At 37.0% G+C, this 27,085-nt stretch overlaps 1 protein-coding gene across 6 annotated transcripts in view; it reads left to right on the forward strand.

Moving 5' to 3' along the window:
* Positions 1-24,832, forward strand: part of KCNN2 (potassium calcium-activated channel subfamily N member 2) — a 543,720-nt gene extending 518,888 nt beyond the window's left edge. For all 6 annotated transcript variants that reach the window (XM_066382032.1, XM_066382033.1, XM_066382035.1 and 3 more), the window contains 4 exons: positions 5,585-5,695; positions 14,965-15,092; positions 21,661-21,730; positions 24,229-24,832. In XM_066382032.1, the coding sequence (XP_066238129.1) occupies positions 5,585-5,695; positions 14,965-15,092; positions 21,661-21,730; positions 24,229-24,516 (597 nt within the window). In that variant the 3' untranslated portion in view covers positions 24,517-24,832. The remainder of the gene's footprint in view (positions 1-5,584; positions 5,696-14,964; positions 15,093-21,660; positions 21,731-24,228) is intronic.
* The last annotated feature ends 2,253 nt before the right edge of the window (positions 24,833-27,085 follow it).

Consider the following 27,085-nt stretch of genomic DNA (forward strand, 5'->3'; position numbering starts at 1 on the left):
TCCTCTGAGCATTTCTTAATTGGGTTATTTGTTTTTTTGGTGTTAGGTTGTATGAGTTCCTTAAATATTTTGGATATTAACCCCTTATTAGATGGATCATTGATAAATAATTTCACCCATTCCCATCAGTTCTCTTTTCATTTTGTTCATGGTTTCTTTCACTGTAGAAAACTTCTTAGTTTGACGATGTAGTTCCCTTTATTTGCTTTCGTTTCCCTTGCCCAAGGAGACATTAACCCCCAACCCCAGAAAACTTTCTGATGTCAGAAAGTTTACTACCTACGTTTTCTTCTAAAAGTTCTGTGGTTTGGGGGTTTTATGTAAGTCTTTAATCCATTTTAAGTTTATTCTTACTTATGGTGTAAGAAAGTGATCTAGTTTTCCCGGCTGCACTTGTTGAAGAGACTGTCTTTAATATTCCTGCCTCCTTTGTCATAGATGAGCTGACCATTTAGGTGTGGGTTTATTTCTGGGCTTTCTATTCTGTTCCATTGATTTATTGTCTGTTTTTATGATAGTACTGTGCTGTTTTGATTACTATAGCCTTGTACTCTAGGTTGGGATCACTCAGTGCGCTATTAAAGATGTTTCTCTTTTCCATACGCTTGTGGTCTTAAGTTATTAAAGCTTGATCCCAATTTGGTTTTCAAAATAATTCTTGGAAGTATTTGTAGGATTAGCATAACTGGGTCATCTAAAATAAAAATGTCACTTCTTTGAATTTTTTAAATATTATGTGATAAATGATCTTGGGAAAAATGAGCAACCTGAAATTTGTTTACATTCTAGGGACCAAAGGGGGAAAAACATTCTAGGGACCAATATGACTTACAGCACCTTGCTATGACGGAGAGAAGAACACAGTGGAGAAAAGCACTCCAGTTTAATTCGGCAGCTTTGTAAGACTCTGCAGGTGCTGGGATTCAACTATAGCTTATGCTGTCTGATTGTCAGTTCACATTGGTTTGGCACAGGGTAATGAGCATTAATAATTACTTACCTTTTCTAAGGACAAGGCCTCCCCCCTTTTCTTGTAACATTTAATTTGTTAAGAGGAAAAATAATAAAATGGTATAGGTTTTCTTTGGCTAATTTAATATATTGGCTTCATAACACTGTGTTTCCTTTGTTTAGTTTTTGATTGCCTGAGCATCTTCAAGTGGCAGGCTAGTGATTTGCTTAGCTTTTCCTAATAACATAAATGAATTGGGAGAGAAGTAATTGGATACATTTTCTGACTTTGGTGAAAAAAGTATGACTCATCTTGTTAAAGGCATACAGGAATCTTCATTTCAGACGGTAACATATGTTGGTCCCAACTGTTTCTGTAGCCATTGTGATGATAACAGGCCTTGGAAAAAATGTTGTGAAAGCTTGTTTACTTTCATTCTTATTCACTTTTTGAAACAGAATGGTCATGGAAATAGACACTCAGTGGACATTAACATCACGCCATTACTTAAATTACTATAATCATTAATGTACTGGCAGGCTTTACCTTGAACTTAGAAAGCTTTTGGAGGTGAGCCAGTTTCATGTTGCATAACTCTAAAAATTAGGAAAAAATAAGTCATTTGAAACCCAGTTCTATCTATATCAAACCCTCTTATGATTTATTAAGAACCTAGGGATTTTATGGTTTCCCTAATTGAAATAAGACTTGCAGATAAGGAGTAAAGGACTTTGTATTTGAATAATCATAAGGTTAAATTCCTTAAGTGGTGCCTGAAGTACAATTTACAGGGTACAGTTAGGGTTGTGAAATAGAGATATAAATAATAGTTTCAAGAATAACTAAACTGTCAGATTTACTCACATCCCCGGTTTACAACAAAGGTCCTCATTTTCATGCATAAGACTTTGGGAAGCTGGGGAACACTCAGCAAGAAATGCCAGAAGCAGGAAAAGACAAATGAAAATTGACTTCCAGAGGCACTTGATACCAGTGATTTTCCACTCCTGTTAGGCTCTTGATTTCTTTCCAGAAGGATCTCAGCAGTGGCCACCTGCCAGGGGAGAACAATATTCAACTTAGAGTACCAGGTGCCACTCATAGTTATCTTCATAGCAATAAAAGCCCCTCAGGTTTTTACACTCTGCTAATTCAGGAGCCATCACTGCCCTTGAACCTCGCAACACACTGACTGCGGAGTACCTGGGAGCTTACATGCATCAGGTGATCCTGTAGGAAGTCCTCACTTAATGTCCTCTATAAATTCTGCGACTGTAAGTGATACACAACATTTAACAAAACCAATCTTATTGTAGGCTAATTGATAGAAACAAGAGCTAAGTTCCTCTGGCATCTCATCACATGATAAGAAAATCACTTTAAACAAAATGACGTTATTCAAGGTCCTGCTGTACTTGTCAAGCAAGTGATAAGTCATATATAGTGGGTAGGATCAGATGGCTTCTGTTTCAGGCTAAGCCCTCATCAGTATAACATAACTATTTAGATTCTGTGGCAGATGTTTTAAAGCCAACAAAATAGGTGTAGCTGCTTCCAAAGGCCATTCTTTCCCTTCACTGGTATCCAGTTCTAAAGTCACGTTGCTTTCATTGTCTGCATTCCACACAAAATATCAGGTATCCATCACACCAGCCCAGACATTTTTGACCTTGTACTCTGTCATCTGCCTGTACTTTCCTTGTTTAGCATTTCCTAAATTCTTTGTAAATGAAGTGGCTCTGGTAAAAACCTCTAGCTCTCTTGTGCAAAATAGAAAGTAGTTTAGGAGTTCAATATATTCCCTTTGTATCCTGCTTCCTCTAAAGCAGTGACTCTGTTGGAATCACCTGGAAAGCTTAAAAAATTCTGGTGCTTGGGTTTTATCCCTGGAGATTAGGGTTTAATTGGTTAGGCACACAGTCTCTCAGCTCTGGAATTTTGACAAACTCTCCAAGAGATTCTAGTCACAATCAAGGTTAAGTACTACTGATTTAAAAGTCGTACCAGTTTTAAATAGGAACAATGTTGATTTATTTTTTCTAATTAACCTTATTGCTCAATTTTTAAACATTCTTATTAAAAGAGTCTATTATCAATATATAAGGTGAATTTGAAATACAATGCTTCATATTCTATCATAGATATGAAAATGACTACAAATAAAAATATAGGTAAAAGTATTATGAGATGAGGTAAAGAAGGGTAGAATATATCAGTGCTGATTATAGTTCATAACTAGATAATTACTTGTTTTCATTGTCTCATTTCTAACATCAGAGACTAAACCGCATAATGTCTAAATACCTTCTACCCTCTTTTTCTGATCATACAGTCAGTATCGCTTCATTCCTGAGGATACTGATTTGTTTATAGAGGTAGATGAAGGAAGATATTCGAACCCTCTGGAAATATTATATTTAAATAATATTGGCTCATTAATAAGGCCATGTCTCTATGGTCAAAATTAACATGTGTGGCAAAACAGGGCAAGTGTTTTGAGAATAAATTTTCTTCTCACTTTGTCCCTCCTGCCAGATTTGTTGCAGCAACTCATTCAGTGAGCCAAAAAACTCCTTCTTTTGTTTGTAACTGAATGGCTAAATTACACATATTAATTAAAATAAATGTTCTATTATTAATTAATAAAACATGAGCATGATTCATAGATTATTTTTCTCCATTGAATTTTTTAAGATTAATAAAGATATGTAAAGGTTAAATTAGATATTTTCTAAAACCACAAATTGTTACTTTTTAAATGTATAATTAATTTTTGTATAAGTAATATGCATTTATTATAGAAATTATAGACTTTACAAAAAAGCACAAAGAACAAAATAAGTTACTGGTATTTCAACCACTGAAAGATAACATCTCTTCACAGTCAGGCTTACTTCTTTATAGTTTTCCAAATGTGAATCATTTTTTTTTCCTTTTCTTTTTTTTTTTTACAGAGACAGAGAGAAAGCCAGAGAGAGGGATAGATAGGGACAGACAGACAGGAATGGAGAGATGAGAAGCATCAATCATCAGTTTTTCATTGCGACATCTTAGTTGTTCATTGATTGCTTTCTTATATGTGCCTTGACCGCGGGCCTTCAGCAGACTGAGTAACCCCTTGCTCGAGCCAGTGACCTTGGGTCCAAGGTGGTGAGCTTTGCTGAAACCAGATGAGCCCACGCTCAAGCTGGCAACGTCGGGGTCTCGAACCTGGGTCCTCCGCATCCCAGTCCGATGCTCTATCCACTGCGCCACCGCCTGGTCAGGCATGAATCATTTTTAAAAAATAAAATTAGGACCAAATGATAAATATAGTTTTCCAACTTGCTTATTTAAATATTATAGGAATAAAATTTTAATACAGTTGCTATATTACGAATATATTATAGGTAATAACCATTCCTCTGTGTTAGATATTTAAGATGTAGACTACCACATTTTAAAGGTATAGAGTTGCAATTATAACTAGTGATTTTTAGACCTATTAGTGGTGATGAGGCAAAACTGCTACTGCATGGGAGTTTAAGACTCTTGGACAGCTATCATTCTGAATAACATAAAGGAGTTGCTATTCAAAACTAGTTTAAAAAGATTCCAATATATTAAAGGACCCACAAGTACTGTAACATCTCATTGTTTGTGCCCCTATTCAGTGGGCTCTTGCCTGGATCGTCTTGTGCATTGTTGTCCATCCACTAAGATAGTTTGGCAAGCTTGACTGTTCTGTGGTCCTTTCAGGGATGAGATTCTGCCTGGAGCTCTGGACTTCCCATTCATAGCACTTGATGTAGCTCCTCAGTTGGTTCCTTCCCTACCAATAGGTCGGCAGAGCACAGGACTAGTGAAGCGGCTACAGCAGCATGACCCTGCCTAGGCTCTCCCACCGGTGCCCTAGCCTTGCCTCCTGACTCTGAATGTAATCAACCAAGAAAACCCCACACCTCAGCTTGGAACGGGTGCACCTTGATCGTGGAGCAGGAGGACTATCACCTCTGGGGCACCACACAGAGTATCACACGTCTCTTCTGAAGGGATCAGTACAGCGGCCATAATTCAAAAAGACCACTGTTGATATTTTTCAAAATAAAGGTAGCCCATACATTTTTTTTTAGTGCTGTTAAATCACTAGAATAGAAGGATGGTATCTCTTACCTTCAGCACTTCATGTATCTGTCATCCAGGTTCAGATCACTGGTCTTTCTGTGGTCCTGCTGGTCTTATTTTGAGAGATTATGAAATAAACAATTCTTATTTCTACTCTGTATTTTTATGCTAATTTATTCATTGATTATTTGTTCCTGTTATATGTATAAGTATATAACTGACCTTGTCTTTGAGAAGTCTCTGAATATTTAGCAAGTAGCTTTGTACAATCTATATTTTATAATTAAAATGTGTTTGTTTCACATATCATGCTTTAGTTCTTAACATATGCAAACTAATTTTTTTTAATTCTAGTATAAAGGTACATTGCATATTGACCATGCATTTTCTATAGTATTTATTGAAGACACTGAATTCTATAGTTTTTTTACTGCTGGATACTATATACTTGGTGCTAAAAATTTATTCTAAAATGGCTGAGACCAAAAATAATAACTCTCTAGGGTTCTCTTCTCTCCTGGTTTTCAGGGTGCTGGCTGCACAGCCCTGGTGGTAGCTGTGGTGGCACGGAAGCTAGAGCTTACCAAAGCAGAAAAGCATGTGCACAACTTCATGATGGATACTCAGCTGACGAAAAGAGTAAGTCGCCACCCCTGTGTCTTCAAAGGGAATATCATTGTGGGTTTGTTCAGTTTTGGGTAATATGCTTCTTATTTTGACCTCCAGCTAAAATGGCATGGTTTAAAAAGTTAAAGTAGTCTTGGAACCAATTCCATGTTTTCACATTTTAAGAATAAACCCTTCCTAAGTTTAGGTAGGCAATAATTGGACATCTTTGAGATTTACTCCAGGATAAAAATAGGCATTCTTAACATTTAAGTGTGCAGTATACAAGAAGAGGCCAATATTGGATCGAAGGTCGATGTAATACAGAAATTTTATGGGAAGGTGATTCAGCAAGTATTTTACTGAGTTTCTATAAGCCAGTCATAGTCCTAAGGACAGGGGTTGCAAAGACAAATGAAAAAGAAATGGTAATGTTAGGACCTAGAGGCGTAGGAGCAGACACAGACTCTTTCCATGACTTATAGGCTATCATAGAGATCTTGAAAATAGCACAGCCTCTGGAGGGGAGATCAATGTCCAATTATAAGGACTAGAGGAAAACAGTAACCACATGTTTGCAGAGCGTTCACCCTGTGCCAGCCACCGCTCTGAATGTGTCATGCATAGTAACTCCTCTTGTCTTTACAGCTTGATGCGGGAAGTGTTAGTATATGCCTGGTTTTAACTGAGGAATCCAAGACAGAGTGGTTAGGTAACATGCTCAGAGTCATTCCGATAGGGAAGAAAGCCATATAAAAGGAAAAAGATTTTTACCACCCTAAATTTTTAACCTTCCTTTATATTTTGAAATACCAAAATACCAACGTGAGAAAAAAACTACAAATTATTTTATAGCAGTGTCATCTTGCTATGTAAACACATCCCAAAGTAGAATTAAATCCTGCTGTCATTAAATAACAAAAAAAAACATTGTCATTTGGTAACTTTATCCATAAAAGACTCAAGAGACATGTCAAGCAGAGTTCCAATTCTCAGAGTTTTACTCACTTTTGACTTTGGTTCTGTGTGTAAAAGTAAGCATGTTTAATTTGGTAAAATGCTTCCTAAAAGGTCAGTCACTTTAATGCATATTTTGCTTATTTGGATAATATTTATGAAATGGAAAGATGAATTCCAATTACCTTGCTAAACCTGTTTTACCTGTCAAACACTATTGTGAGATTTCATTGCAGTTAGTAGGTCCCCATATATGAGATTATCAGAGCCATGCAGATGCCATGCTTTTGTGCTGGATTTAACACTTCAGAACTTCATCTATACCAGGGGTAGTCAACCTTTTTATACCTGCCGCCACTTTTGTATCTCTGTTAGTAGTAAAATTTTCTAACCGCCCACCAGTTCCACAGTAATAGTGATTTATAAAGTAGGGAAGTCACTTTACTTTATAAAATTTATAAACCAGAGTTACAGCAAGTTAAAGCATATAATAATAATTACTTACCAAGTACTTTATGTCAGATTTTCGCTAAGTTTGGCAGAATAAATCTTTATAAAACAACTTACTATAGTTAAATCTATCTTTTTATTTATACTTTGGTTGCTCCGCTACCGCCCACCATGAAAGCTGGAATACCCACTAGTGGGCAGTAGGGACCAGGTTGACTACCACTGATCTACACCATAGTTTTCTCTCAGCTCCTGAATTCATTCTCCAAACTCATTTCTAAATACTAAAGTAAAACACGTGGAGAAAGGTATATGAGCTAAATGGAGGGTTAGGGGTCTTGTCATTTTCAGAGATACACTAGGAAATAAAAACACATATTACATTATTAGCCCACATCTAATACAAAATTGTAGCTGATGTTTTATGAATCTCATAATGTGCTTGTTCAAATGAGTTCTGTACTGTACAATTTGTGTTTAAGAGACAGAAGTTGTACAATATCAAAAGAATCCTCCCATGAAGTCCTGTGTATAATCCAAATAATTATACTATGAAGGTTATATTCTTTTATTCTTATATTATATTCTTTCAAAGGAATTATATTAATTCCACACTTTAAATATTAGGCAGAAAAATACCTTAAAACACCGTATATATGTGCATGTAAAGCTTTTCAACAGTAAAAGAAATAAAAAGTAACAGAATCACAAATAAAAAAAACCAACTGTCACATTTAGGTAGATTTTCCACAAATTCACAAGAAGATATTTAGTTGTTTTCTTTTCCTAAGGAAAATATATAGGCCCTGACCAATTGACTCAGCAGTAGAGCATCTGCCTGGCATGTAGAAATCCTGGGTTCTATTCCCAGTCAGGGCACATAGGAGGAGCGACCATCTGCTTCTCCACCCCTTCTCTCTCTCTCTTTTCCCTACCCACAGCCATAACTCAAATGATTTGAGCAAGTTGGCCCTGGATATTGAGGATGACTCCATGGCCTCGCCTCAGGAGCTAAAATAGCTTGGTTGCCAAGCAACAGAGCAGGGACCCAGGTGGGCAGAACATTGCCCCCTAGTGGGCTCGCTGGGTGAATCCTGGTCAGGGTGCATGTCTCTATGCCTCCCTGCTTCTCAATAAAAAAGAAAGAAAGAAAGAAAATATGTAGTTTACTGAAATTTACTTTGGGGTATTGATATTGCACGTCTATATTTTTGAAGTATTTTAGGACTTAGATAAGACAAAGGCTTTGATTTTAAAATCTACAATATTACATTGTTATATACTGCCTTTGATTGAAGATTTTTGTGAAATTCAGAAATCTTCCCGTTCTAGGTTGGTTTTTTAGTTTAGTTACTTTAGTTCAGAATTTCTCAACTTCGGTACTATTGACCTTTTGGACTAGATAATTCTTTGTTGGGCAGAACTTTCTTGTGCATTGTTGGATGTTAGCAGACTTTTGGCCTTGACACACTAGATGCCAGCAGAAATTCTGCCCACACACTTATATGACAGCCTAAAATACCTCTAGACATTGTCAAATGTCCCCTAAGGGTACAAAATCACGCAGCATGAGAACTACTGCCTTAACTTGTTATTACCCACAGCTTTGGAGACTGAGACAATTCCTTTTAACAGATAGTCTTTGAGTGTACCAAATTTATTATCATGTCCCTCCTGGGAATAATAGATATTTATTTAACAAAAGTGTACTGTGTGCCTAATGTAGTTGGGGTTGTGTTAACTGCTGAGGATAGAGAGCTGAAATACATTCAGGACTCCAAATGTTATACTTTTATAGTACTGTTCTTTTAAGCAAATCAGATGAAGGCTCTATTTTTTTTCTGCTTTTCAAAGAAAATAAAAATTAAAAAGCACTTGTATTCTTTCTCACGAGTTTTCTACAATCCAGTCCAGGCCCCCTTTACAAGACTGTGAATCCAGGATCTAGGTCACCATCCCTTGGTGTTTATGCGCACAACTTATTTCCCCAAACTGACCAAGTTTTCTGATATTACAGCTTTTTTGTTGTTAAGTTCTTGTATTCTTTAGATTACCTCCTATAGATAATCTTCCATTATAAGTCAGATTGTAAAAAATAAAATAAAATAAAAAGTTTTCTAGTAGGAAGTACTTGTCTAGTTTCAAATTCTCCACAATGCTTTATTAATTCTGTAATTTCATTACTACTTACAACAGTAGTTACTTTGTAGTATTTTTTTCAGACCAGTGTCTCTTATAGGTCTGTAGAAGGCACGCCCAACAGACTTGCTGAAAGATCCATATTTATAAAAGGCAAGATATTGCTAAGGTCAGGTACAAATGTTTAAATGGCCCTAAAATCAAAGGTAAACTTTTGGCTTAAGATATCCATTTCAACATTATGGTAATACAATATTTGAAAATAATCGTTCTTTTATAGTTCTCTGCATTATTTTATACAAAGTCATCCACTTCATGAGTTTTGTTTACTTAATGAAACTTGGTTCTATTTGGTTATTTGTGGAATGTCTAAATGGACTCATTTATAATTTTTAACTTTTTAAATAGTCTAAAAAAGTTAATGATCATAATGATTTCTGGGGAATAATCAAGAGAAACAAGGACCTAAAAACGATACAATGTTACTAACATGAAAGATTAAAAATACAAATTCAAGGCTGCTATTTATTGTTTAAAAAGATTTCAGCTATCAGAATTTGTGTGTCTTAACTGGATTGGACAATTACATTTCCATGAAAAATTATTCACCACATATAAAGTTTCAGATGAACAATCTTATACAGAAATTGATTCTTTCTATGACTTCCTCAACCACATAAAATATTGTGTTTGAAAGTAAAACAGTATTCATTGTGCACCACCATGAAGGAAGATTGTTCTTTATAATTCCAAAAGTTTACATGACATTCTGCAGTTCAAAAGTGGCCCCTAAGTACATGCACACAGACTAATCTGATGATTTCAAATTAGTAGCAGTAACTTATCACTGGGCATACTCTGACAGCTGTTTAGTAGATTTGCAGTTTACTACCTCACAGAGGTAGTGTTTATTATGCTATCTTTTGGAAATATATTACTACTATTCATTTAGGTCTGAACCAAGAGGAAATCTTGGAGTTCAGCCCCTGAATCCTTTCATTTTGGAAAGAAACCTGACATAATTTTTAGAGTAGCTAGATGTACCATGAAGGAAAATTATACATATTAATGTCCACTGTGGGTGTTTCCAATCCTGTTAAGAATTCTCAGTAAGATCCATATTAAGAACACCACTGTGGTTATGTAATTTTGTTTCCTGTGTGTCACTTCTAATGACTGCACAGAAATTTTAGAGGATTTACTGTGTAGCTCCCACATTGTCCTTGGCTTGTGGGTTAAACAGCCCAGTGGGTTAAAACACAGAATGAGTGGATCCCTTGGCCTTGCCCTGTCCTACAGTCACAACATTCACCCCACCCCAGGTACCTGGTCTCAAGGAGAACTGGGTGGGCAGCGTTGGAGCCCTGAGCACATCCAGTCCAGCTGCAGCAGGGCCCCTGAGAGCACGTGACGTCCTGGTGCACAGGCTCAATAACACTGTCTGCATTGGTTCCAAGCAGTCTAGAGTCATCACCTACAACATGGGCAGCAACATTTGACTGTAGTTTTCAGAGTGAGAAGCAAGAAACTCCTCCTGGGGTGGGGGGAGGGGAACTAACAAGAAAAGAAGGGATTAAGAAGTACATATTGTCAGTTATAAAATTAGTTATGAGGATGTAAAATACAGCATAGGGAATATAGTCAGTAACATTGTATTAACTATATTTGGTGCCAGACAGGTACTAGACTTATTGGGGTGATCACATCATAAGGTATATAAACATCTAATCACTATCTTGTACACCTGAAACTAATATATGGTAATATTGTACGTCCATGTTACATGGGTGCACTGACCCAGTTAGATCCTAGGTCTCTTCTCGAACCTCTACAACCTTCTTAATCAAGAGGATCCTTTGGCTCATAAATATGCATCTGTGGTTAATGATACAAACTAATTGAAAATTAAATTTTAAAGAAATGGTTCTATTGAAAAAAACTGTCCTGCTTCTTAAGTCCTTAAGGAGCTTCTAGTCCTTCCCTTACATTTGGAAAGAGTAGCAGTATCACACTTACACCTCTGAAGGGAGAGGCAAGAGGAAGAAAACAAAGCAATAGAAATTGAAAAAGAACCACAATAATATAAAGCAAAGGAAATCTATAATCCGAGTAGCCTTTTAAACAGTGCTGTAATTACTTGTGTCATTTAGGGTTGAACAAAGCAAATTTTCAGTTAAAAGTCTATCAGCTTTAAGAGCTTTTTGTGGTTTATAAAGTACTGTCACACTTTATGGCCTTAATATTTTATAGTTACTTATGAGTCAGCAATATAACATTTCATATCCTTTATACCCAGAAAATGGGTTTAAGGCATCTGGGTACGTAGTATTACTTTTAATAGTAAGAATTGTTTTTAGAGCCTTTGTTTTCTCCAATTATTATTAAAATAGATGATGATTATTATGCCTTTCACATTTTTTCTGATAAAAGATCTGAATTAGAGTTGAGCATTAGTGAGGCTGAATATATGTCTTGTTCTCCTTTTTCCCTGTGTGTGTGTGGAGAGGGGATGGAGGGTGGAGGCGGAGTCCTTTCCTGCTAAGGAAGAATCCTCCCTCCTTATTTTTTGAAGTATAGGAAATAAGTTTTATTTCATAGTGTGTTGGCCCCACTAGCTGGCACTAGAATTATTACAGCTACTAAATGTTTGAGGTATATCTATGACTCCCTCGTACAAACTATTCAGCTTGTGGGAGAGACTCAAGAAATACGCTGAATTCATCAATGGGAATGCACTGACCCAGTTAGATCCCAGGTCCCTTCTCTAACCTCTACAACCTTCTTATCAAGAGGCTCCTTTGGCTGATAAGTATACATCTGTGGTGATTAGTTGTGTTACGGTGCAAATTGTACAGACTCTAGTGCCAAATTTAACCCCGGAGAAGTTTATTTAGCACCAGCTAGGCAGACACAAAGGTTTGTGACATGGCCTCTGCCCTCTAAAAATTTGTAGACATCCTGGGAAAGGGAGTAGGGCTCCAGGGTTACTTTGTTAAATGGCTCACTGTAGGGCTCTTAATTGTGCAAAGGACCTTGTCCTTCCAGAGCCACTCTCTTTCATGCTGATGATCACAAATGCCTACACCTGCTTCTTCTCTCCCAGTTTTTCCTATGGGTTTGCAGACCACCTTCATGTAACCATTCCCCACAGTTCAAACCTGTAAAACACTGATGTGATTTCCACCCTGTCTTCTCCCTGTCTGCTGCCCTTTCAACCCCGTGAGGGACTGGAGAGACCTGCTGGAAACACAGCTGGGCACTATGCAGGGGATGCACTCTTCTATTCGTGGACATACTGTTTTGTGGTTGCTATTTTGGAAATGTAGCAGTTAAATGTGATGTTTTTAAGAGTTTAGTTCCTATGTTTGAAAACCTATTAGGGAGTTAGAGTGGGAATGTGTCAACATAAATGTGGACTTGTATCTCACAAGTTTTAAAAGCAGCTGTAGAGATTTCACTTTCAAATGAGGAGTCATTTTCCATTTCAGCCTGTCAACTAAAATGAGTGAATACAAATACTGCGGCGTGGCCTCCGGCACCACCCACCCCACTGAACCCTGAAATTGAGGTCCCTATTCCCCTTCAGCCATTCCTCCACCATCCCAAAGAGAATCACTTAAAATACACGGAGGACAAGCATTGAATCACCCTTGTAAAAGTTTATAGACTATAGTAGTTTGGCATTTGCTATCTTTACAAGGTGGGACAAAAATAGGTTTACAGTTGCTCAGATGAAAAATAATGCAATTTTTAATAATAATACAGGAATGAATCCTGTGTTTCATGTACTTAGAACTGTAAACCTACTTTTGCCCACCCTGAAGGGAATCCAAACCAAAATCAGTTGCTAGGTTCTATTCCAAACATTGCTGTGCTCAACTGCTGTGTGCTGTCCATCAGTTTTTACCCAGTGTTCTAGCTTCCTCACCATCCTGGGTTCCGGGATCCTCCTCTGTGTCTCATAGCAATGAAATAAGGAGGGGACATCCACCACCACGGTCTTACTGGTCTTTCAGCACCTACAACTTTTCAAGACAGCTAATGGAGAGCTGAGACCTCCCTTAGTGGGCCCTTCTCACTGCAAACAGGAAAGGGCCTATCCTCACCCTAGGCAGTGCTGACCGACCATGTTGCACTGGTCTTTTTAAAAGCCAAGGCCTCAACTCTCAACAACTTATGCTGAATTCACTTCCTTACCGTTGAAAGGACATAATAGGGTCAGGTGGAAAAGCCTTCCGAAGGGTGGTTTCTACCGCTGTGAGGGAGAGAAATGTGTTTCTGAAAGAATGAAGAGCCAATAATTACCTGGAACACCTTTGAACTTCACTGTGGACAATGGTGATATTCCTTATCCCCACTGCTGGTGTTCAGCATCTAATGTTTCAGTCATTTTTTTGGTAGTTGAGAATGCTGTCCATGCAGAGGATAATGAATATCCAGAGGATGGGACCAAAGTCACTCCTAAAAGCAGTTGTAAGAAACCAGTCATTTTCTTAAATTGGGTTCTAGTGATACAATTTCACCCCAAAATAAAACTTTTCAGCACCATGAAAGAGGATGTTTTCTTTGCTAATGTAAAAATATATATACATACATATGTGGGCCCATAACTTTGTTGTAATTCTAAGGTTCTTTCTTATTGCAAATCTAAGAGCTGAAGGGAACTTTAATAATAATTTTTTTCAAATCTTATATAATGGAGAGGAAACTAAAGTCTAAACAAAACTCGCTAGCCCCTTGACCAGACATGGTTAGAACAAAGTCAAGAACTTGCTCAAGCCCAGCTCACTGTTCTTTCTTCCCCATCATATTGCCTTCCTCGAAACCATGTCTTCCTCTACCCAGTCCCCCACTGGCCTGCGGTTCTCCTTGTGGAACATCTTTGTGCATCACTCAAAAGAACTGAATGGAACAACTTAGAATGAGTAATTAACAATAAGAGGCCCCGATGAAATCCCTGGATCTTCAGAATCTGTAGCGTGAGCGAGGACAAGAACATACCTGTCTTGGGCTGGACCCTTTATCAGCTCCCAGGATTTTTGAAGATGTTAATCAAGAAAGCAAGTGATTGAATATCTCTAGGAAGTATTCACACTTTCCACCAGCTGCAATAAATCTTGGCAGTGTTACTGTAATGCTTTCATATTTAGGTTTGTCCCATTTGTTTGAAATGCAGTATATTTAAATTACCAACAAAATCATGACAATACAGACATTCTCTCAATTAAAATGTGCTACCGAGCATCCAGTTTGCTAAGTCGCTCTGGGAGGCTAGAGGACTGGGTCCGTGGACATGCAGCAGTGGACACGTGCCCTTCTTCCTATAGTGCACAGCCAGAAAGACCCAGCACACTTCCAAAGGACAAGATTAACCTTGGCCTTCTGGCATTTTGCCTTTCTCCAGGGAAATGAACACAAAAAGAACAATTGTAATACAAGGTGGAGAAATAAGCACCTATTGATTTAAAAAAAAAACAAAGTGATTAAATGCAAAGAGTCCCTGAAAGTATAGAGATCAGCCCTGGAAAATATCAATGGCTCCCTAATATTTCAATTTAAGTGTTGTTCCCACACAGATACCGGTATCTTTTAAAACCTATAGGTTCATACAAATAGGTTTTCTAAGAAATAGTTATTAAACTGCGCTAGAACTTAGCACGATCATTGGGATGAAGACGATGGCCCCCTCCCAAGTTGTCGAGGACTCTGCTTTGGAATTTATCGACTTCTTTTTTGTTTGCTTGTTTTCTTAATAGGTGAAAAATGCAGCTGCCAATGTACTCAGGGAAACATGGCTCATTTACAAAAATACAAAGCTAGTAAAAAAGATAGATCATGCGAAAGTGAGAAAACATCAACGAAAATTCTTGCAAGCTATTCATCAGTAAGTACCATTTTGCATTCTCACCCTGCTTTTGTAGCTGTAGGTCTCAGTTCCAGCGCTTGGCTATTCTTCTCTCCTGAGGGAGGAAAAAAAGAAAACGTCATCATGCTTGTGCCCAGAAGATGTTATCTGGCAATGTTAATAATTTTATAAATGAAATCCTGAGAAAAATCTGTCATTTCTTGTATGATTAAAAATCATTTCTTATTGGGAGACTAGTCATTTAATATATATAGTAATTAAATGTCTTCTCATTTTCTTTAGAAGCAATACTTTCAGTTAAGATTGTATTTCTTAATTTAACTTATTTATTTATATGGTTTGCTCTAAGATGTTTCATTAGTACCTATGGCAAAATCTTGAAAAAAATTTAACACTTTATCATCTATATTTATTCATATGGTTTGCTCTAAGATGTTTCATTAGTACCTATGGCAAAATCTTGAAAAAAATTTAACACTTTATCATCTATCTAGATTTTTTTAACACACTGCCAGGCATCTTTATAGGAAGGTAGTACTACTTGGTTTTAATACTCGACTTTTTAGATGAGTTTTTAATCGGATTTGGGGGATTTTCTATATGCTACGTGTTCATTATAGATTTTATAGTCCCTATAGACCCTGCACTCTTTTATCATTATTCTGACTTTATCCAAACTACCAGCGATTAGTCTTTTATGCCATTTCATTGTTATACCATATATCTAGCAAGTTTCGGTGATAATCTGAAAGCAATAGGTCTTCCTCCCCAGGCCAGTAGCATCCTCACCGTAAGTACATTCACATGGATGTCAAGTGTGATGCCATACAGACTTGCTCTTAATGCCATTTCAAATGGGGAAGAGCTGTCATGGTCACATTTATGGCTCAGGAAAGTGGCTTTTCTCATGCAGCCTCCCAGGGTAATTATGGAAAGGTGAGTACATCCTAGGTCTCTTGGCTATACAGTGAAATGTGCCTTCTCAATGCTAACTAGCACAGCAGATGAAAAATCACTGAGGCTGGGGTTTTTATTTTATATATTTAAGTAATTTGTATTAATATATTATGCTAATATTCTGTTGGAAATCACTCAGCATTCATATTACCCTTTTACCAGTCTAGCAAACTTCCCTTTTTTAACGAAGTATCATTGAACATGTGGACTATGTCTGTAATCATGGCCATATATGTACTATGTAGAAATTGCAACCTTTTTTTAGTGACAAGAAAATTCAAGTCCTCAGAGATCGAAAACAGAGGGAGACTGCACACATGGTAGAGTAGCTACCCACATTGCTGTTCACTCAGACACTTTTCCTTGTTGCCACCAACACCTAAGGGACATCATATCTACTATTGCTCTGTGACTCAACTTGACACACAACTACGCTTTGTACCTCATGAAGCTAGCTCCCAGAGGGCCACTTGACACAACTTTCCTATACCCCGAAACCGTGTAACACAGTGACCCCAACGTTCACACAAGAAGTACTCATGGTATGCTGTAGAGCAGGGGTAGTCAACCTTTGTATACCTACCGCCCACTTTTGTATCTCTGTTAGTAGTAAAATTTTCTAACCACCCACCGGTTCCACAGTAATGGTAATTTATAAAGTAGGGAAGTAACTTTACTTTATAAAATTTATAAAGCAGAGTTACAGCAAGTTAAAGCATATAATAATAATTACTTACCAAGTACTTTATGTCAGATTTTCGCTAAGTTTGGCAGAATAAATCTTTATAAAACAACTTACTATAGTTAAATTTATCTTTTTATTTATACTTCGGTTGCTCTGCTACCGCCCACCATGAAAGCTGGAACGCCCACTAGTGGGCGGTAGGGACCAGGTTGACTACCACTGCTGTAGAGGAATCATTCTTTGCACGTTCCAAGACTCACCTCTATTAACTATATTAAGAAAGCTCACCTGTGTGTGGCGAGATGACATAGAAGTGGGCGAGGTCAGTCAGTCCCCGTGTCCTCCAGGACTGTATTGGTGTCCCTTTCTGCCCCTGTAGCCTGGTAAATGTACAATTCAAATGTGATTTGCCTTTGATGCCTTAGATAAATTTTCATATTGCAAAATTTTTTATAATGCCTTGACTTTTTTTGTAATATAATTCCACAACCATATGTAAATAGTGGGTATTTATATAGGTATTTCTATTTATATATTGTTATAGAGCTCTTAAGTTCTGAATACATTCACAGTCAAAAAGCTTAGGGGACAGTTTAGGGGTGTTTCCTATGCAATTTTTCTAGCTTTGCTATAGGTTTGCAATTTTTCATAATAATATACTAGAAGGAAACCTTTCAGTGAAGGAAGTTTAAAACCTGTCCCTAGGCTATTGGCGTGTAGCTCCCGGCATAGTGCCCGGATCGGGGACTTCGAGGCTCCGCTTCCCGGCTCCTGCAGTCTGCTTCCTTGGATAGACTGACAGGAAACCATGTGTTCCCTCTGCTTTCGGACATTTCTCATTCTGTTTCTTCTGCAGCAATGTACACTTCAAAAGCAGATGAGCTTCAAGCAACTCAAAATGATCTGCACTGTTTTACAAATTAGTCTTGGGGTTATTGGGTTGCCTTTAAGGTGGGAGGGACCTAATACTTTGTGAAAAAGTACAAATGGGAATTTCTGTGGGCTGGGTTTGACTAATTTATTCTAATCATGCTTAATTGTCTTTCATTTTAAGTTAGTGAAGTCCTATAGGAAAGCACATAGGGCTCGATTCCTAAGGGCAAGGCCTTTTTTGCCCACAGTTCACGCCCAGTGAGACTGTTGGCCTTGTCTGTCAGCGCTGCAGACTCTGCTAGTGGAGAAAAAATTTACAAATTCATTTGCTCTGTGGAGCTCTCCTGACCTCTCCTGTTCTCTGATTTGTCCTGAGAGCTTTTTCAGTATCTGTCTGCCCTTATTCCAGCCCCTCTAGTTCCAGCTGTTCTCTCTTCCAGGTGTTGTCGCTTTCTCCCCAGCATGCGGCCTTTCTTGCCAGCTTGTGTCCTCTTCTCAGTAATTTGTCTGTCTTTTGGATTACCACTTAGTGCCAAGGAGCAGTCTGTTCCTATAACTTTCTACCCTTTTTCTGGTAGCAACTTTAACTTTAAAGTTTATCATTCTTCTGTCTCAACTATAGAACCATCAATCAACATAACTTGTCTTAGAGCCAAGAAATTCAATAAACATAATTTCTATAACACAGAGGGTGGCATTACCTACCTTTCAGAAAATCAGACTTCTAAACAGCCCCAACTCAGCAAAGATGTGCCCCTTCAAAAAATAACAAACATTATAATCCTATTCTTTAAATTATTGTCCTTTTAAACACATCACATTCATATTAGGCAAAAATGTTTCCTATTCTTTACTTGAACATCCTATATCTAAAGAGGCCGAGATACAAGTTCTTCCTTCCAAACTCTAGTTCTGGAGGAAACTGTGGGCTTTCAGGTGGGGAGAGAACAGTAGCAATGAAGAAGGATGATAATATATTTAAATAGTGTTTCTCTTTGATCAATATGCCAAAATCCTGCAGAATCTTAACAGTATCTTCCCGCCAATGAATCGAGCCCCCTGTGCACAACTGAACACCACACTGTGTAATTTTGTTCCAGAATATTTTACAGTTTCTTTTCTTTTGTTTTGTCTTTTTATTTCAACAAAATGAAAATAGAGCTCGAAAGTAAGTTGTGTGAGCCGCTCCTTTCAACATGTGCAGAATTTTCTACTGGCTGCATGCACCCAAGCGGATCCTTTATTTGTGAATTTTAGTAGTCTGATTGCTGCTATGGAAATGTGATCCAAAAATCATGATATTTTCCTGTGATAAGTGAAGTTCACAAGGAAGAAATCAACATACGTTTCTTACTCCTTTGGGGGGAGAAAAAAGTAAACAACACATCTGCATGTTACCTTTTATTCTGGCAGCTGCAGCTGAAGTAGGCTTTTCTACCAGTCCTCCTGCATCCCAGGCAGGCTAAGAAGCAGCAAGGCGAGATGACTGAAGTTCAGAGAGCTGAAGGGATTCCAGGCAAATAGTACTACTCTAGGTCAGCTTTCTAAGATTAGTAGAAAATAAAATGGGCAAAATTCTACTGTCAAAAAACATAATACAGTCACCCAGGAGAAATAAATCAGGCTCCATGGATTGGAATATGACATATCCACCCCAGCCAAGGAACCGGCCCTGGCCCCTCCACCAGACTTGCTGAGTTCAGGACTTTTCTCTGTACTTACCAGTTACTGGAGGCTTCTGGTCTAATGACCCCGAACATCAGGCATTCATGTGCTAGCTATAGTATTACCTACTTAAACTTGAAAATAAAGCTTCATATAAATCCCTATCATAAATGGATTTAAAAAATATATCGTTTCCAGCAAAGCAGGTTAAAGTCGTATCAGTTGGCAATCTGAAGCACTGGTATTGAATTCTAGCCACAGAAAGCTCTGCGCTCACAGCCTGCTCTCTCTTTTTGAAAAAGGAGAATCTAGCAGGTGTTAGAAGATAAAAAAACTATAGGACCAGCCTGAGACCTTTTTCTTATAGTAACCCAGAATTAGAAGAGAATTAAAGAGAATTCCTTTCCCTCCATCTGTTCTAGTATTGTTTAATGTTTTGAGTATCACTTAGTCATCGAGAACACCTCTCGGTGTAAGTCCAGCACTTCAGAAACAACTGTCCTCGCCTAGCACACTTCATTTTCTACCTGAAGAAATGGACAGTCAAGCCAGGGCCGGGAAGAGGATGGAATCCAGGTCAGACATGTGGGCCTCTCCGGTACATTTCTCCATAGTGACGCACACATGTTTAAAGTTTTTTGGGGGGATGGAGGGATTGTTTTGTTTTTGGCTTGTTTTTAAAAGGCATACATCAAGATTTGTAAGTACTTAGGGAAACATTTCTCAACAACATATTAGATTTAGATATAGGTTTGAAAATTCCTTTTAGACTAGAACATATTCCATCTCTATAATAGCATGAAAAGGAGCCATTCTAATAAGCACAAAGTCTCCATGACAAGTTATAACCTTAAACTGTCTTAGATTGTTAAAGAGCAGGATGTAGGCAGGTGTCAGTTAAATTCTTACTGGCAGAAGGATCTATACATTCACTGTAGAGCAGATTTAGTGACATATTGGATATCCTAGTTTCAGAACAAAAATCAGTGAGCATCGTGAACATTTGTTACAAAAATCTCCCTGGCAGTAAAATCTTGCCCCGTGAATTTCTTTTCCTTCTCTGTAATTACCATTAATTTAAATTGGGAAATAATAAAAAGTATTCTCTCCAGCATTACCACTATACTATGTAAAATGATTCATCATCAAGGTAATAAGGTTAGCATAAATATATGTATTTTTTTTCATTAGGTAGCTCAGAGAGACCTCCTTCTCTTTTAGAGCAAGGCTTTGAGTTGCTGGCTTCAAGAACAATATAGCACTTTTTGTTGGAAAATCTTAATTTCTTGGTATCATAAAAAGCACTGAATTAACCCTTTGTGTAGTGAGTTTTTTTCATGCTCATTGACCCCTGGGAATGAGTTTTTTCTTCAAAAAATGAAATTAGTTTCATTACAGCTTTATTAACTTAAAACCATGTTTGTTTGATAACCAATTTATGGAAATAAGATGAACAGACATTTGCCTTTTTTAATATTGCCTTACACGTTTTAAAAATAAGTCAATTGTACTCTGGATGGTCAGGAGGCACAAGGACGTACATGAATGTTTGTACTACTCAAAGGGTTAAGTATTTGTTAAAATATTACAGTAAATAAGTTAAGGAATAGTTCAGAGTCCTCATTCAGAAAGATATTTTGTAAACAGTGGATTTTTCACTATTAATCAGATATATGCAATGGTATTTAAAAGTGTCTTAAAGTAATTCTACAAGAAACGATTCCATTTGTCAGACACTTTAATTGTCCTCTGACTTGTGTACAATAAAAATTAGGGGAAATTTTCCCAGGGAAATAGTCGGGCTTCAAAATCAATGGCAGTGTAAGATAAAAATCAAGTGAGGAATAAGAGAATTATGTGTTTTGAGTTATCTTGCTGCTGGTTGAATAAAAGTTTTATTTTTGCTAATAAGAATCTCACTTATCACTGTGTTTCATCAGGTTCAAATGCCTAACCCAATCCATTTCAGACTAAACAGGGCTAACACCTGTATCTAGTCACGTAGGCATAGGAAGGTGCTCACTGCTCCAACATTAATGCAATTACAGTTGCTTTGCATATTTCTTCCTATGTCTATTTGTCATGATACTGGGGCTTTAAGGAATGTTTTGGCTTTTCTCATATGGTTAAATCCTTATGAGCCTTTCTTAATTCAACTTTAACTACCTAGTGAATAGTTGTCCTATGGACACTTCATCTCTTACTCTCTCTCCTTTCCTTTTTGCGGTGTTGAGGAAGCATGCTTCTCATTGTACCAGACACATAACTAGTTTGGATTTTACCCCAAATATTCAAGGCATTATCCATGCAGTTATTGCTCTTGTCAATTTTGTGCATGCTCTTTGGAAGGCGTATAGTAGCCACAGAAAGAAAGAAACCTCTCTGACTTCAGATCCTGTCTTTTAGATTAAGAAGTGTAAAAATGGAGCAGAGGAAACTGAATGACCAAGCCAATACCTTGGTGGACCTGGCAAAGGTAAGCTTGGGTTCTCAGCCCTCATGATTGCATCTGTTGGAATTAATGACGGCATACACCTAATGATGCTTCAGAAAGAGGCCACCCCAAATTTCCTTAACAAATCAGCCAACCAACTGCCATAAAATGATGGTCCAACTTAGAATAATTTTTTTAAAAGACTTACTTACTGTGTTCTTTCCCTGCCTATAGCCAGTACTTAAACCACATTCTAAAAGCTTTTCTACTTGCAGTGATTTGCACACACAGTAAGAAACCTAAGTGGAATATGAGACAGTACTTTGGGGATTATTATTTGTAGTTCAGTCTTATCCCTGAGAGAGCAAAACTACATCCTGAGTTTGATTATGAATCTAAACAGGACTCATTAATAAAATTATTTTTTATGTATTTTAAGCAAACTCAGAAGAACTTAAAGTTGAATTTTAAAATATATTTAAATTACATCTTAAAATGAAAGTTGTCTTTCAAAAAAAAGTAATCACTTTTTTAAGTAATTTATGATTCTTTCTCCATTTCATAGTTTAAAAATTGTTCCTCTTTCTAAAAGTACATTAACAGTCCCCAGATTCTTCTGTCACATTTATGAGATGTATCTGGTTGATTTTGGGTTGTTCTGCCAAGTAAAATCCATTTTCAAAATATGAGTATTTGTAAACAATCACAACATTGCAATTTCTTGAACTAATTTTAAAGTGAGATTAGAATAGCATTTATGTAAGAGTTCAGCCTTTTAACACAACTCTCAGTTGGACCTGTACATTCTGTTGTTTGATAAATCAGCTATGTTCTCTGTAAAACCTCAAGTATACTCTAAAAATGCATACATTCTTTATCTAGCCTCATGAAATAACATCTAATTACACATCACTTTAATGTGTATCAATACACATACAATATAAATGTTGGAGATGTGCATTTGATATCTCATAAATAGAAGATAAGTGAAGTATTTAATATCTTACCTCTAGAAGAGTACCTATCACACATTTAAGCTGGGAAGCACACATTTATGTGGCTTGAAGACGTCCTGGATTAGTATTTGCACATGATTCTTGCTTGGGCACATCATGAACAAAGATGGGCCAGGCTCTTTCATTATTATGTCAAATGATAAAATAAATGAGGTATTTTTATGAAAACAAAACAAAACAGACTACTTGGAAATAAAAAATATATATCATTTTACTATATATATTATATAATATTTATTATATATAACAGCTATATAATTTTACTTCATATATGTTCTTTAAGAGTATTATCTATGAGGTAAGATGCTATTTCTTTCCAACTAATTCTTTAGTGCCATATTTATTATTATAACTGCAGGACTGTCCAATGCCACAAGGGTTCAGTATTTTTCTGAGTGAGTGGATGTTGCTCAAATAATCCCAAGACTACAGAGAAAAAATAAAGTTAATGCATTTTGTCTCCATGGCCAACTCAAACTAGATACCTGTGTTCTGAATAGTAATTTCCTTATATAATCAGTTCATTTATCATCATTAAGAGAATGTTAGGGCTGTTAAGCAGAATAAGAGCACATATTATGGGAGGAAATGAGGGAAAGGAGGGAAGGCCCAGACTAAATGGACTGAGCCTTGGGGAGGGCTGCACGCACCGACAGTGAGCATCCCCATTCTCTGTTCTTGACCACCTTCTTGCCTCTCTGCGCCAATCAGCCCTGAGCTCCTCTTTACTTGTTTCTGGGATACTTCTGCAGATATAACTCAAAGTCACAGTTATAAACACTCTCTGATGAAGACAATCAATTGCAAAATTCACTAGGACACCAGAAACATCTTCCTACTCCTCTGTTAGCATCTACAATAATTAAACCATAGCCAACAAGGTAGCCTGGTAACTTCTAACTTTTATTCTCTCAGTGATTATCTGTAAAAATGCTTTCTGTCCCATGGAGAGCCATAACTTGAAACACAGGACAGCAAAAGATATTCCGAAATTTTGTGCAGTTTTAAGTTCCCAAATTACATAATTAAATCGGTTTGTCCTAAATTTCACATTTCACCCTCAGAATTCCTGCTACATTCCAAATACCATCCATATTACCCATCTATTTGTTTTTGTTAAGCCTCTTGTTTTTAAAAATTAGCCTTGCGTAATTAGTATTACATTACAAAATCAATTCAATGTGCTGATATTTGTTAACAACCATTAAAATATATATATTAAATCAAAACATGTTTGTCTGTCTGTACACACCAGAAATCATTGGGCATACCACCTACAGTACCTGCACAGTACTTTCTGCAACTGGGTCAAATTAATGCCTAAGATCTTACAAGTCTAAATCCTGGCATTGAACAGACACACTGAATTTTCTTTGCAAGATAAATTGTTCGGTTAACTGACACACCTCCGCTGTTGCACTGGGGACCAGCCCTCAAGCTCTGAGCATTGACAGTTTGCTTCCAGGGCAGTGTAATTAAGCCTTAGTTCTTTGTTTCTGTATTCTTCTCAATCCTGTTTTCCAGACCCAGAATATCATGTATGACATGATTTCCGACTTAAATGAAAGGAGTGAAGACTTCGAGAAGAGGATTGTTACCCTGGAAACGAAATTAGAGACTTTGATTGGTAGCATCCACGCCCTCCCTGGGCTCATCAGCCAGACCATCAGGCAGCAGCAGAGAGATCTCATCGAGGCTCAGATGGAGAACTACGACAAGCATGTCACTTACAATGCTGAGCGGTCCCGGTCCTCGTCCAGGAGGCGGCGGTCCTCCTCTACAGCGCCACCAACTTCATCAGAGAGTAGCTAGAAGAGAATCAGTTAACCACAAAATAAGACTTTTTGCCATCATATGGTCAATATTTTAGCTTTTATTGTAAAGCCCTTATGGTTCTAATCAGTGTTATCCGGGTTCTGATGTCAGAATCCTGGGAACCTGAACACTAAGTTTTAGGCCAAAATGAGTGAAAACTCTTTTTTTTTTTTCTTTCAGATGCACAGGGAATGCACCTATTATTGCTATATAGATTGTTCCTCCTGTAATTTCACTAACTTTTTATTCATGCACTTCAAACAAACTTTACTACTACATTATATGATATATAATAAAAAAGTTAATTTCTGCACATACTGGTTTGGTCAGTTGACATTTTCCTCCTTATTTTCAAGCTACAATGACAGATTATCACCTGATACATGCTGATCATTTTGATTACCAGAAGTTAGTCTGGTTGGAAGAAAGTTTTCAATTCACTAAGATTTTTCATTATGAAATATTATAATCACAATCATTTGACCCAGCCCAGTTTACTACATGGCTTTATAGTTTCTCATTTCTAATTTGGTTTGTTTCCAAATTATATGGAAAATGAGGTGTTTCTATCAAAACATATAAAAACAAGAGGTACAGAGGAGTTTAAGAATTATTTCATTCAAAGTTTACCAAAAAACTAATTTGAAAAAATTATCGGTTACACCATTGTCTGTGAACTGATGTTGCAGTTAGGGCTAAACTAGTTATGTTATCTCTTTCAATATATTCTTTTTTATTTGGGGCCCATGGTGTGTACTCTAAGTGGATTATATACATGCATTTGGGTACTTCCTAATAGCTTAACAAACAAATTTGCATAATTCTTCATATTTCACATATCACCTAATAATTGGTCCCCTCTTGATCTATACATATATATATTTGGGTCAAGGAAGTAAATGGCATCTAGCAAATTTCATGAGTTTCATTACACTTGTCACATGGGTAGTTAAGGTCGGTTTCTGTAAAAGGGAACTGGGGAGTTACCACTGCAAATACATCTCTTTTGCACTGGCTTTGGAAGAACCATCCTTGAAATGATAGCGATGCGAAATTCCCTCACAGGGTGGTATTCACCGGAGTCCACAGGAAGAACTGGCCTGAGGTGGTAGGGGTAGCACATCATAAAAATAAGGCTTCACTTAGCTCTGAACCCAGCTGCACGGGTTGGACTATGATCCCTTCATTTTCAGAAAAAGCTGCTTTTTCTTCCTTCCCTTTATTTTACACCGTACCCTTTGGGGTCTACCTTATAACATTTCAAGTTGCTAACATACCAAATATTTTTTTAACACAAAACTAGAGTGATATATTTCATCACCTTGCGTATTTCAATAAAATCACTTTCATAGTCTCTATAATTGATGCAAAATCGAATGTTTCCATTCAAGATCAAGAATATAAAACTAAGATTCCTTTAGATTGCCTGAGAATTGCTTATCATTATTGCCCACCTAGAGTCAATGAAAATAAGTTCATTTACACATCTTCAATATGCCTGTATTGAAGGAGGACAAGACCTGGAAAGTCCTTTAATAATAAGTGAAAGAAAAACTGTTAAAGCACTGCTTACAGGAACACACTGCTGAGTAAATGAACTTCAGAATTTTGCATTATCAGGATTTCTACTTCATGAGTGAAATTAAATTTTCCTTTATTCTGGGTTGCATACAAGAATATATCAAGTACTTGGTATAAACATTGGATGTAAGAAGGAAAGTTTTGAAAAGATGCTTAATTGGTTCTTACAGTTGCAGTTAATTCTTATATAGTCTACCTGTATTGTGACTAAAAGACAAAGTAGCAGATAATTAAGAGTAATTATTGTCTTACTGATCAGGTAGCACTACCATTCCAAAATACTAGACTATTTCTCCTTTTGTTGAAAAGGAGAGAGCTTTAATTTAGATTTTATTACCTTGTGTTTATTCTATTCTTCCAAATTAGTTGCAGTTCACATAATGTGTCCTTCTTTTGTCTTCTAAATTGATCTTACTTTTTCCATTTCTCTGTGCAAAGTACATGAAGACTGGTAATGATTCAACAAAAATGTAGGATCTTTTGTCTCAGTATTTTAAAAAAAATACCAAATAACCACAATTTAAAAAAGGAAGAGAGGACCCACGTGTTGCATAGACATTATGGTTGGCAATATACTGAATGAACCCTACTTCACCCAACATTACCAAGACTCCTCCATTAACATTATTCAGACCCTTCTAAGGCTACTTGATTGCTCTTTTGTGGTGTTACATGCTTTGCTCTAATTTGCGCTTTGTTTTTCAGAATTTCTAATGATGACTGAGACTGTAGTTATACCTCAGTCTACCACACCCTGGCCTCCCTATTTCTCCACAATCAGTACAAGAGCATATGACTATACAAAACAGTTTGAATTACAATGGCACCACCTTCCTCAATAATTTTCACTTCCTCTATTTATACACAGTGTCACAAGTTAGTCACTAGAAAGATTCCAGTAAGGATGAACCAAATTCAGAACAGGTAGCAGATCCACAAAATTTCATATACTTTTTCCCTAGTTTCTCCACCCATGGTGATTTTT

This window comes from Saccopteryx leptura, chromosome 4 (assembly GCF_036850995.1).
Source record: "Saccopteryx leptura isolate mSacLep1 chromosome 4, mSacLep1_pri_phased_curated, whole genome shotgun sequence".
NCBI lineage: Eukaryota > Metazoa > Chordata > Mammalia > Chiroptera > Emballonuridae > Saccopteryx > Saccopteryx leptura.